Raw genomic sequence first — 12351 nt, forward strand, 5'->3', positions numbered from 1 at the left:
ACACTCCAACAACCCTAATAGCCCCTCCATATTGCAGCTGCCTGTGGGGTGCTCTCTTTGATGAAAACTTCATGAAACTTATTCTGTGTCTTTACTCTGTGGGTCCTTGAGATGCACCAACATGGAAGGTGCAGACTGAAGTGAACACTTTCATTCTTCCTTCGTTCTCTTTAAAATCCATGTGGCTTTGTTTGTTTGTTTGTTTTTCTTTTTCAGGGACCCAGTCTGTCCAGAAAGGACAAGCATTCTTTTTAGAAGGTCAAACTTTTCATTTTTAGCTGAATGGTTTAAGGTCATCTCTGCAAATTACAAAATTATGTGTTCAAATCTAGCTATTAAACTGTGTTTAAAATGGTGTTTCTACGAGCTCACATAGGAAGAAATATATTCCCTAGGAAGAAAGCCAGAAGTACAACAAGCAGAGGTTAGCTAGCACAGCAGAGGCACTTGCAAGGCTTGTATGTGAGCAACACTAGAATCTTCCTACAAAGACTCCGTGTTTCATCACTGTCACTCTGGCCATTAATGAATGGAACCCTATGACCTTGTTTCTTCATTAGCATATTTTCTTTCCATTTACATTTTGCTTATAAATATGTGCATATTGTATATGGTTGTGTGCCAAAAGCCTCAAACACCTGAAGAGCACTGTTCTTAAAATGTTAAATGGTCTTGAGACTCTTCTGAATGTGCAATCTTTCAGTTTAGTAATTGGCAACTCCAACACCCATGTCTCTGTTGAAGCGATTAAAAAAGAATCATTTCCCAGAACTACAGGTGCACAACAGATTGGAGCCATTATGCAAAAGAACAGAAATCTGGAGAGAAACACAGAGAATATAAAAGCCATGTTCCTGGCAGCCCTTTCCCCCTTAACTCGGTGCTTTTTTTTTCCAGGCCTATTTGGATACAGAACATGAAATATGAAAAAATTATAATGGATTTGAAGTAACCCATTTGAGATTCAAAATGTACTCCCAAATGAAAATACCTTCCAATAAGAACACACGTGAAGGAGAAATGGGCTCAAAGCCAAACTTTGAAAGCTAAACTTTCTGTGGGAGAGTAGCTAGGCTGAAATATACTACACTTTGATTTTAAAGTTATATATTTTTCTGGTGGTCTTGTGAATTTCCCTTCCTGCTTCAACTCATGGAGATCACACATACATTAAGGATCTAGTAGAACTCCCATCCCCTCAGCTGCCTCAAATGCCTTCAGTCTTCATCCCTCACTGGGTTTGCTTTGCTGCATTCTTCTAAGCAAGGAAGGGGTTTGTAGATACACTGATGAACGCCACCAGTGTTCCCACAAGTGTCTAATCTTGCCTGTTAGCAAGCGAGAGAGAACAGACGGGAAGGAAGCTACACAAAATGAAATGATAAAACAAAACAAAACGGCGAAACAGAAAACAGAAATGTCTCTCAAGCAAAGTGGGCGGACTGGGGATTTGGGGGTACTTTCAGGAAAGCCCACTTGTGAAGCATGGGCTTTTAGACACAGAGTAAGGCCCCACGGGAAATCTCACAAATCAATCTGTCCCGCTCCGGACTGTGACCGTCAGTTAAAACTGAAGAATGCGATAAAGAGGCCGAAAGGAAGGAAGACAGATAACATCTATGTTTCCTGGTGGAAGCTCAAGCCTGCTTGATGTTCCTAGTTCAGCTGGGAGTGTGACCTGAAGAAGCCTCCAGTGGGGTGGTACAAGCACCAGGAAGTGGTGTTAGCACTTTGGAGGAGGTTGGAGTAGCCTTGTTTCTGGCATGCACTTTTCCTTTCCTTTCCTTTTCTTCTTTCCCTTTCCCTTCCCTGCCCTTTCCCTTCCCTTCCCTTCTTCTCTTCCCTTCCCTTTCCCTTCCCTTCCCTTCTTCCCCTCCCTTCTCTTCCTTTCCCTTCCCTTTCCCTTCCCTTCCTTTCCTTTTTCATTTGGTCGTCCCCGGAGAAGGAAACAAAGTTTTTGTTTGTTTTTCATGTAGGCAATCTCGAACCCTGGGAGAAAAGATGGTGGAAAGTATACGCCTTGGAGGACTCATGGGGACTGTCTGAGGCCCACAGAGCTAGGAAGATGTGGGGAGGAGCAAAGGGGAAGTGATCAACTAGGAGCGGTTGGAGCAACAGATGGGGGTGGGGCAGCAAGTTAGGAACCCAGAACTGGGAACGGCCGGAGCCGAGCACGGCGGCGAGAGCGCGCCAGTCTGCCTCGGGACGTGGGCTGCCGTTCTCTACATTGTCTTAGTGCCTTTCCGCCAGTGAGAGCATTGTGAACCATTTCCTTCCTCTGGCTCACGGAGCCCCTCCCTCCCTTTCAGTGGAGGAGCCCCTTGGCTCTTTCTTAGAGGCCCCGGGATAGGAAGGGCTCAGCTTTTGTCGCTTTCGTAACGCGGATGCAGCCTTTCCCTTCCCGGTAGGAGGAACCCGATTTCCTCCTCCCCGCACCCCTGTTTTGGCCCTGGTAGTAAAGCGGGGCTCTCAGACGCATCTGTCCGCCTGGCCTGCCGCCTGCTGCAGCTGCTGTTGGATTTTGGAAGTACGCGGACTGGGCGGGAGTTACTTCCCCAGTGAAGCAAGCACAAGTCCCTTCGCAGTCTCTAGGGAACCGAAGCTGGCTCCAGATCGCCTTATTCAGGAAAGAAGAACCAGGGCACCCCCCACTCCACCCCACCCCCAGCGCGCGCGCCCCCAGACTTCTCTAAGGTTTGATGAAATGGTTAAGGTCGTTTCCCGTGGATTTTTAAAATCCAGAGCCTTGAAGTGCCCCATGGCTCCCTCACTCAAACATTCCAACCCTGGGAAGCACAGAATCCAAGAAAAGCTGGGGGAAAAGAGAGAGGACACTGTAGCCGAGGTACTTGTAGAAGAGAGATGGAGACGCGCGGGGCCTTTTTAAAAAGAAAGGGCAGCTTTAGTAGCTCACATCCCACTTTGGGGAAAGAACGGGCTCTTGAGTCTAGGGGGTTGAGGGACCTAAGGCGCAGGGGAATCTTGGTGAAGGATCTCTTCCATTCGACCCCTTCTCGTGGAAACTGCAGCCCAGCCGGGGCACAGGAAGAGTGGCAGGAAGCAGGGTGGTCCGGGAATCTACAGCCGAGATGATGTTAAAAGTTCACCCTTCTCCCCAGAGCAGTCTGAGCTGTACAAAGTGCTGCTCATAGCGCTGTTTCGGAGTCTTACACCCCCAGAGTGACGAGCGGTGGCGTGAGGCCAGCGCGGAGGCTGTCCCCCTCCCCCTTCGGGCCCCGCGGCGCAGAGCGTGGTTTAGCACCAACTGAGATCAGGGGGCGGTGTCGTAGGGATAGGGGGGGGAGGGATCCTAAGTGGCTATAAAGGGGCTGCCCGGGCTGCCTAGATCTTGCACTCGCTGGAAAGCAGCTCAGAGCCAGGTGCTATTGCAAGGGGCAGAGCGCGCAACACCGCGGAGAGAGCAGATCCCTGCTCAGATCCAGTCACACTGCGGCCAAGGCGGAGGACTAAGAGTCCAGGCTTCGTTGCTGGACGGGTCCCCAGCCCCGGAGCGCTTCCCGAGCCTCCTGCAGCCTCCTGGCAGCAGCAGCCTTGCGGTGCCTCCAACTCTGTGCTGGAATAAAAAGTTCCCGCGCGCCGCCTGATCCAAAACGCCTCTTTCTAAGTGACCGGGAGCTTCGGCTGCCAGCTCTGCGCGGACTTTCAAATCAAAGTGATCGTGAATTTTAAGCATCCGGAGCAGGCCAGCGAAGCTCTGTGCGTCTAACCAGAACAAGGCTTCTCTGCGCTGCAGTGTGCGGTGTCATGCAACCAACAGTCCCTTTGGGGTCACGCAAGCAGAGGCCCCGCTCCGACGTGGGGCACGTCCAGCGTGCAGCTAAATCTCGGAGCTCTCTGCCTTCACCCATGCTGCTGCTGATCGCTTCCGTAGCAATGCTGCTGTGTGTGCGGGGCGCACAAGGGCGCCCCGCGGAGGAGGACGAGGAGCTGGTGCTGCCTTCCCTGGAGCGTTCCCCGGGTCAGGATTCCACCACGAGCCTCCGTCTGGACGCCTTTGGCCAGCAGCTGCACCTGAAGTTGCAGCCGGACAGCGGTTTCTTGGCTCCTGGCTTCACCCTCCAGACCGTGGGGCGCAGTCCCGGGTCCGAGGCACAGCGTCTGGACCCCACCGGGGACCTGGCGCACTGTTTCTACTCTGGCACGGTGAATGGTGACCCCAGCTCCGCCGCCGCTCTCAGCCTCTGTGAAGGCGTGCGCGGTGCCTTCTACCTTCAGGGCGAGGAGTTCTTCATCCAGCCAGCGCCTGAGGTCGCCACCGAGCGTCTGGTCCCCGCCGGACTGGAGGAGGAGTCTCCCGCACCGCCGCAGTTCCACATCCTGAGGCGAAGGCGGCGGGGCAGCGGCGGAGCCAAGTGCGGTGTCATGGACGACGAGACCCTGCCAACTAGCGACTCGCGACCCCCGGAAAGTCAAGACCCCCGGAATCAGTGGCCGCTGCGGGACCCCACCCCGCAAGGCGCGGGAAAGCCAACAGGTATAAGAATCCACCCCCCAAAAAAAAACACACATACACACACACCCACACTTTACACCTCCATCCACCTCTCTTCTCTACCAAGAGTGACTTGAGGGCACACTTTAGCTCGCCTCTGGACGGGAGGGGCTCAGACCTGCAGTGCTTCTGGGTCGTGACCCCCAATAGGTTGACCAAACCCTGCTAGAGCATGTATTTGCCCAAATAGTTAATGATTTAAGAGAAGACCCGAAGATTCAGAGTTCCTGCAGATTCAGGGGCTAAGCGTTTCCACCGGTTAAGCCTGTGGCCAGATTCCTTACACTCGAGAACGCGTTCCCACCTCTCTAATTCCTTTAGTGAATGTATGAGTTCACTTAGGCTAAGTTGTAGCTTCGCGCTGAGTTTTGTAACGTCGGTGTGTGCGTGCCGCGCTCACAGGAGGGCGGAGTAAGGAGCGACGGTGACCTCGAAGTGTGTTCAGGAGCCTAGGCAACGGCGCAGCGTTCTCAGCTCGGTGGCTTTCCGTCCCCTTCCCCCCCTTTGAAAGGCTGACCCGCAGGGTTGGCGGCGCCGGGGCCCCTGAGCACAACCAGCGTGGGAGGTCTTTGCCCAGCTCGCCCCGCCTCCGCGCGCCTCCTACCTCTGCCCGGGGACTTGCGCTCCCTCTCCCGGCCGAGGTGCTCCCCAGCGCCTCAGAAGGCAGGAGGTGGCTGATCTTCCCAGCCACACTTTTCCTGCCCCTGCTGTGTTCAGTACTAACCAAACTGTTCGTTTATTTTATCGCTCAATTTTTTTTGTCCCCCCTCACTTCCTTTCTAGATTTCTCCCCCTTATCCGTCTGCTCGTGGGAGCAGGTAGATGGGTCCCAGCCCACTTTCCGACTGCTCTGACCGTTGAATCTCAGTCAGAGGTTGGAGGAGGGCTGTTTTCCAAATAGGCAACCCTGGTTTGAGACAGGAACTTACTTCCCAGGGACAATGGGAGTGAGGGGAGGCAGGAACAGACGGCTGGGCAGAGTGGGTGGTCTTAGTGCCCGGAACTGAATAGAGCAGAGAACCCCCAGGGACCCCTTGAATGAGAGAACTGAGCCTTGCAGACTGAGATTCCTCAAGTCCCGCCCCTTGGCAGAGGCCCCCCGCCCTGCCCTATGCCTTCCACGTGGAGCTGGATGATCTCATTCAGGATTTCAGCCCTGGCTTTAATAGTGAAAGGGTGACTCAGGGCCCTCTGCCTGCTGCCCTTGCCAAGTTTTTACTACAGCTGGGTAGGATGATACCCATACTGCCTTGCTCAAGCTGTGGATTTTCAAAGGCCGCGAAAGAAACCCTGCTGACACATACATAGACAGTTTGATCACTCTAAGGAGTCCTTGTTGTTTTCTTGTTTTATTTAAAGCAAAACGAAAAACTTTTAAAAATAACATTTGCCAGTTTTTAGAAGACGCAAATATTTGTCTTATTGTTATTCCAGGTGTTTATTTCAGCTTTATTTACTTTGACGTGGTTAACTTTCCTAATATACTCCAGGAAGGTCACTATTCTGAGAGAGGCTGACCATGAACAAACTTTCTTTTCTCTTTTCAGGCCCTGGAAGCATAAGAAAAAAGCGATTTGTGTCCAGTCCCCGCTATGTGGAAACCATGCTCGTAGCTGACCAGTCCATGGCTGACTTCCACGGCAGTGGTCTTAAGCATTACCTTCTCACCTTGTTCTCCGTGGCGGCCAGGTTTTACAAGCATCCCAGCATTAGGAATTCAATTAGCCTGGTGGTGGTCAAGATCTTAGTCATCTACGAGGAGCAGAAGGGACCGGAAGTTACCTCCAATGCTGCTCTCACCCTGAGGAATTTCTGCAGCTGGCAGAAACAGCACAATCCTCCCAGTGACCGGGATGCAGAGCACTATGACACAGCAATTCTTTTCACCAGACAGGTAAGAAGAGATGGTACCAATTACTCTGTCACCTTGTGGTATCTGGATGGATGAAAAATGTCGTCTCATCTACATTGCCTCATTAATTTCCTTTAAAGGGCTAGCTGAACCTGGCTTGGTTAGTTCTATTTTATTTTCAACATCTCAAGTTGCACAGTTCCATTTTAACAGCATTAGAGGAGGTCTTGCTTAAAGTGACACGTAGTCTTTCTCGGGGGTCCCAACAATAATGACTGGACCAGCCCTAAAGCACATGTGAAGACTTGCCTGGCTGAAGAGCTGTCTCAAGTCCACGCTGTGTCTTTGCAGGATCTATGCGGTTCCCATACCTGTGATACTCTCGGGATGGCTGACGTGGGAACCGTATGCGACCCCAGCAGAAGCTGCTCAGTGATAGAAGACGATGGTTTGCAAGCTGCTTTCACCACAGCCCACGAATTGGGTAAGTCAGGTTCAGGGTACAAGGTGAGCCCAGTAAGACAATTGACACTTTCATGTATGCCCTGATCAAAGGAGATATTATCCTGCAAACAGGTTGTCTACTGAATACATCCCCTCCTGCAGAAGTGAGCTCCTGAGAAAGGAAGAGTCGGGCTTATGATAGTATCTTAATGTGGGTCTCCTTTGCCTCTCAGGCCACGTGTTTAACATGCCCCATGATGATGCGAAGCACTGTGCCAGCTTTAATGGTGTGAGTGGGGATTCTCATCTGATGGCCTCCATGCTTTCCAGCTTGGATCACAGCCAGCCCTGGTCTCCCTGCAGTGCCTACATGGTCACTTCATTCCTGGATAATGGCCATGGTAAGACACCAGCTACTCTGTCTAGACAGTGTCCAGCCTTCCTGGTATAGGTTTCTGCTGAACAAGCTATATGGTTCTTGATCAGTTCATTTCCCCTTTTGCAGAATTGCTTTCTCTCTATATATCATAATTTGCAGATCTTTATCCTCAGGGCTTCCTGCTCCCAAATTTTATTCATTCATATTTTGAACAGAATAATAACTTCTTGCCATTGTTCATCCTGAAGTACCCTATTGAGGACAATGTCTCATAAAAAAAAAAAAAATCTCCCTGGCATTGGCTTTCCCAAAAATGCTATAATCACAGTGTCTATGTATTGTTTCACACAACAAATACCTTGTAATGCCATAATCAGTCCATTTTGCATGTTTTCACTAGGTGTGTATTAAAAGCTGCCTTTGTGTGTGTGTGTGTGTTTGTGTGTGCAGGAGAATGCTTGCTGGACAAGCCTCAGAACCCCATCAAGCTCCCATCTGATCTGCCTGGTACCATGTATGATGCCAACCGCCAGTGCCAGTTTACATTTGGAGAGGAATCCAAGCACTGCCCCGACGCAGCCAGCACATGTACTACTCTTTGGTGCACTGGTACCTCTGGTGGCTTACTCGTGTGCCAAACGAAACACTTCCCTTGGGCAGACGGCACCAGCTGTGGAGAAGGGAAATGGTGTGTCAGCGGCAAGTGTGTGAACAAGACGGACATGAAGCATTTCTCTGTGAGTTTTTCTAATGAAGCACACTTGTTTACAACTCAGAATGGGAAAGAACAATATGATATTTAAGGTTCTTACCCAAACAAGCTCCTTTACCCGTGTTCCATAGTGGGAATTCAGGATGATAGTGTATTTTGAGAATTAATTCTCTGTTTTACATTTTCTCTAATCCCTTAAAATGTCTCATAAGAGTTCTAACAGTGATGTTTGTATCTCCGTTTAGACTCCTGTTCATGGAAGCTGGGGGGCATGGGGACCCTGGGGAGAGTGTTCAAGAACCTGTGGTGGAGGAGTCCAGTATACAATGAGAGAATGTGACAACCCGGTACCAAAAAATGGAGGGAAATACTGTGAAGGCAAAAGAGTACGCTACAGGTCCTGTAACATTGAGGACTGTCCAGACAATAATGGTGAGTCATGCTGCTCTTCAACTCTCAGAAACAGGGTGAAGGAGATGAGCCCACGTCTAGGTAACAGTTGGACACTGGAAACATCATCATGTCATTCTCTTTTCAGGAAAAACTTTCAGAGAGGAGCAATGTGAAGCACACAATGAGCTTTCAAAAGCTCCCTTTGGGAATGAGCCCACTGTGGAATGGACACCCAAGTATGCTGGCGTCTCACCAAAGGACAGGTGCAAGCTCATCTGTCAAGCCAAAGGCATTGGCTACTTCTATGTTTTACAGCCCAAGGTAGATACTTTGACACTTGTATCTTTGCTAAGGAGCCAAAGGCCTTGGCTTTCTGCCTTTTCATGAAAATGTTTGGGCTCTCTTTACAAATTAACCTGAATTCAGTTTTGACTTTGGAATACCTCTAAATGCAGGAGCAACTTCTTGCTTTGGGATTTGTGTTGCTTTCGGTGTGAAAGGGAGCTTAAATCTAGCAAGCAAGTGAGAGTCTTCCATGTGCTTAAGATTGCTTGCTCCTTTACATCCAAAGTATCGCCCTTTGAAAACTCAATAGGCTCCCTGTATAACTAGGCTTCAGAGACAACAGTTCACAGTTAGATAAATTATATATTAACACAGCATCCAGGAGTTTTAGAAACTAGTCCAAAGTACTTGTTACTGAATATGGAGCAGCCTCACACACAAACATACTAATTAAGGTGAGAGTCTAAGCATTGAAAATTCATTGTTGGCGCACGTACTTTGAACAAAGATACTCACCTTTTCTTTTGAAATTTTGCTGAGGGGATAAGTCTTACTCTGAAGCAGAAAATGAAATTGAATTTGCTTAAGGTTGTCATGGATCCTTAGCATTGTAAGATAGGAACACACGTCTGTGTTGCAGATGAAATATTTAGCAAGTGATTTGTGAAGTGCCGTCTACTGCAGCATATTATTCTAGGCACTGAAGGTTGGAGCCACAATCAAACTGACAGTGAACACTACTCCCATTGACCGTGGCAGTGGGGGAGATATGTCAGTAAACAGATAATCAAGACATCTATAAGCTTTGCAGATAGCTATTGAAAAAGACCCAATGAAGGGTAGCGTGTGGTGCTTGAGGGAGAGAATGCTCTCGGCATCGGAAGAGAGCAAAGAGGAGAGCAAAGAGGAGAGCCTTTCACGGTTGCCATCACATGCCCATGCCCCCTTCACATTAGACCTTTAACCACCGGGTGCATCTTGTCTCCGCAGGTTGTAGATGGCACTCCCTGTAGTCCAGACTCTACTTCTGTCTGTGTGCAAGGGCAGTGTGTAAAAGCTGGTTGTGATCACATCATAGACTCCAAGAAGAAGTTCGATAAATGTGGCGTTTGTGGAGGAAATGGCTCCACATGCAAGAAGATATCAGGATCAGTCACTAGTACAAGGTGAGATTCAAAACACAGACTTCAGGAATGGGAATGTAACTCAGTTGGGAGAGAGTCTGCCTAGTATCCACAAGTCCCTGGGTTCAATCCCCAGCACTGCATAAAAGCTGGTGTAGTGGTGTGTCTGTAATCCCAGTACATAGGAGGCAGGGACAAGAGAGACAAGAGGGTCAGATGTCCAGGCCATCTTTGCCTATTTAGTGAGTTTTGAGGTCAGTTTGGGTTACATGAAACCATATCTCAAAAACCAAAAACACAGAAACAAAACAAAACAAAAACCACAAATACTTCATGTAATTGCTATGAGTTCTAGATGAGCCTGGACTATATAGTGAGTTCTAGGATAGCCTGGGCTAAAAGTGAACCCTCATCTCAACCACCTAAAATTAATTAACTACTCAACATGTGAAACAAAACGCATACTAATTTTGACAATACCATTCTGGTGGAGTGAGGAAAAGTCATATCTAAAAGAATTGCATATTTTTGTTGGGCATGGTAGTGTATGCCTTTAGTCCCAGCACTCAGGAGGCAGAGGCAGGCAGACCTCTATAAGAGGCCAATGTGGTTTACAAAGCAAGTTACAGGACAGCCTCAGAGGTTACACAGAGAAACTTTGTCTCATAGAAGGGAGAAGAATTGCATATCTTTAAGCAATGCGGTTGATTAGCCAGTGATTGAAAGACATGCCTATTTTCTTTGTCTGCAGACCCGGTTATCATGACATTGTCACAATTCCTGCTGGAGCCACCAACATTGAAGTGAAACACCGAAATCAAAGGGGGTCCAGAAACAATGGCAGCTTTCTAGCCATCAGAGCTGCAGATGGGACCTATATCCTGAATGGAAACTTCACTCTGTCCACACTAGAGCAAGACCTCACCTACAGAGGTACTGTCTTAAGATACAGTGGCTCCTCAGCGGCGTTGGAAAGAATCCGAAGCTTCAGCCCACTCAAGGAACCCTTAACTATCCAGGTTCTTATGGTGGGCCACGCTCTCCGACCCAAAATCAAATACACCTATTTCGTGAAGAAGAAGAAGGAGTCATTCAATGCTATCCCCACTTTTTCAGAGTGGGTGATTGAAGAATGGGGCGAGTGCTCCAAGTCATGCGGATCAGGTTGGCAGAGAAGAGTAGTTGAATGTAGGGACATCAATGGGCACCCTGCTTCCGAGTGTGCAAAAGAAGTGAAACCAGCCAGTACCAGACCTTGTGCAGACCTGCCTTGCCCACACTGGCAGGTGGGGGATTGGTCACCATGTTCCAAAACTTGTGGGAAGGGTTACAAGAAGAGAGCCCTGGAATGTCTGTCCCATGATGGGGGAGTGTTAGCAAACGAGAGCTGTGATCCTCTGAAGAAGCCAAAGCATTACATTGACTTTTGCACACTGGCAGAGTGCAGTTAAACAGTTGTGAGAAGCAGGTAGCATGGGAGGGCTGATACACTGAGATCAAGAGTGCTGGAGGGAACCCATGAATCAAACCAGTAACCAGTGAGGCCTGCCAAGGAGGCGTGGGGGGTGGGAGTTACATAGCAAAGGGAGAGATCAGGACACGATCCTGCCAGTTAAAATTTGACGAGGTAGTTAATGAGGACTGTTAGCATCTGAGAGACCATATGTAGCACAATGACGCCCCAGAGCGTTACTAGTATTTCTCTTGTTAACATCTATTGCAGGAACAATTGTCAGAGTTTGGGAGAAATCTGGCAAGCCCTTGTTGCATGGTGCTTGGGAAAGGCAAAGCAGAGGGAAGGTGCGATTGTGTTTCAAACAGGGCTTACTTTATGCCACTGGCAATGGTGGCAGGGAGAAGGGTTTCGAAGTTTCTGACACCGTTTCAGAGAATGTTGGTACATCATTTCTATCAATAGTGAAATAATCGGGTTGCTGGACATAAGTGAAATGGCTCCTGGTTCCTTCTTACACCATCTCAGTTTTTTTCAACTATAATTCATGTTGCATTAGAAACAATTCACCTATCTATAAAATGTACATTAATTCAAAAAGGAAAAAAAAAAACGAACTATGTGAGGTGCACGCAAAAACTCAAGGAAACACAATGAGCAACATGTCCCCTGCCTTGCCTTCTCCTGAAGTCAGCACCTGGGGACTTTGGATGCTAAGGATGATCCATGTTTCACAAAAGGCAGTAATATCACACACGTCAGTGTCCTGCCAGAGTAACAATGGGGTGTAGAAAAAGGGTCCCCTGAGATTGGGACCGTGGAGATCGCTTGTCTTACATTGTAAGCTGCTGTGGGGTAGCAGGTCCACTCCTGGCAGCTGGTCCAACAGTCGTATCCTGGTGAATGTCTGTTCAGCTCTTCTACTGAGAGAGAATATGGCTGTTTCCATATGTATATGTATATAGTAAAATACATTACTATGAATTATATGTACTTTATAAGTATTGGTTTGTTTGTTCCTTCTAAGAAGGACTATAGATTATAATAAATGCTTATAATAACATATTTATTTTTATACATTTATTTCTAATGATAAACCTTTAAGTTATATCGCTTTTGTAAAAGTGCATATAAAATAGAGTATTTATACAATATATGTTAACTAGAAATAATAAAAGAACACTTTTGAATGTGTA

At 48.2% G+C, this 12351-nt stretch overlaps 1 protein-coding gene across 1 annotated transcript; it reads left to right on the forward strand.

The window, feature by feature from the left end:
• The first annotated feature begins 3328 nt into the window (after positions 1-3328).
• Positions 3329-11769, forward strand: Adamts1 (ADAM metallopeptidase with thrombospondin type 1 motif 1). The gene is made up of 9 exons (XM_027412359.2): positions 3329-4495; positions 6061-6407; positions 6717-6849; positions 7043-7210; positions 7639-7925; positions 8146-8332; positions 8439-8614; positions 9569-9744; positions 10454-11769. The coding sequence occupies exons 1-9, from the start codon at positions 3766-3768 to the stop codon at positions 11151-11153; spliced, it is 2904 nt and encodes a 967-aa protein (XP_027268160.1). The 5' UTR covers positions 3329-3765; the 3' UTR covers positions 11154-11769.
• Positions 11770-12351: the final 582 nt, after the last annotated feature.

The sequence above is a fragment of the Cricetulus griseus genome, chromosome 4 (assembly GCF_003668045.3).
Source record: "Cricetulus griseus strain 17A/GY chromosome 4, alternate assembly CriGri-PICRH-1.0, whole genome shotgun sequence".
NCBI classification, from domain to species: domain Eukaryota; kingdom Metazoa; phylum Chordata; class Mammalia; order Rodentia; family Cricetidae; genus Cricetulus; species Cricetulus griseus.

Excerpts from the sequence above, each read along its gene's own strand:
- Adamts1 (XM_027412359.2), top strand. The coding sequence starts at position 3,766 with ATGCAACCAACAGTCCCTTTGGGGTCACGCAAGCAGAGGCCCCGCTCC. Across the intron at positions 8,333-8,438 it reads GGACTGTCCAGACAATAATG|GAAAAACTTTCAGAGAGGAG; the intron begins GTGAGTCATGCT and ends TTCTCTTTTCAG. Across the intron at positions 9,745-10,453 it reads GGATCAGTCACTAGTACAAG|ACCCGGTTATCATGACATTG; the intron begins GTGAGATTCAAA and ends CTTTGTCTGCAG.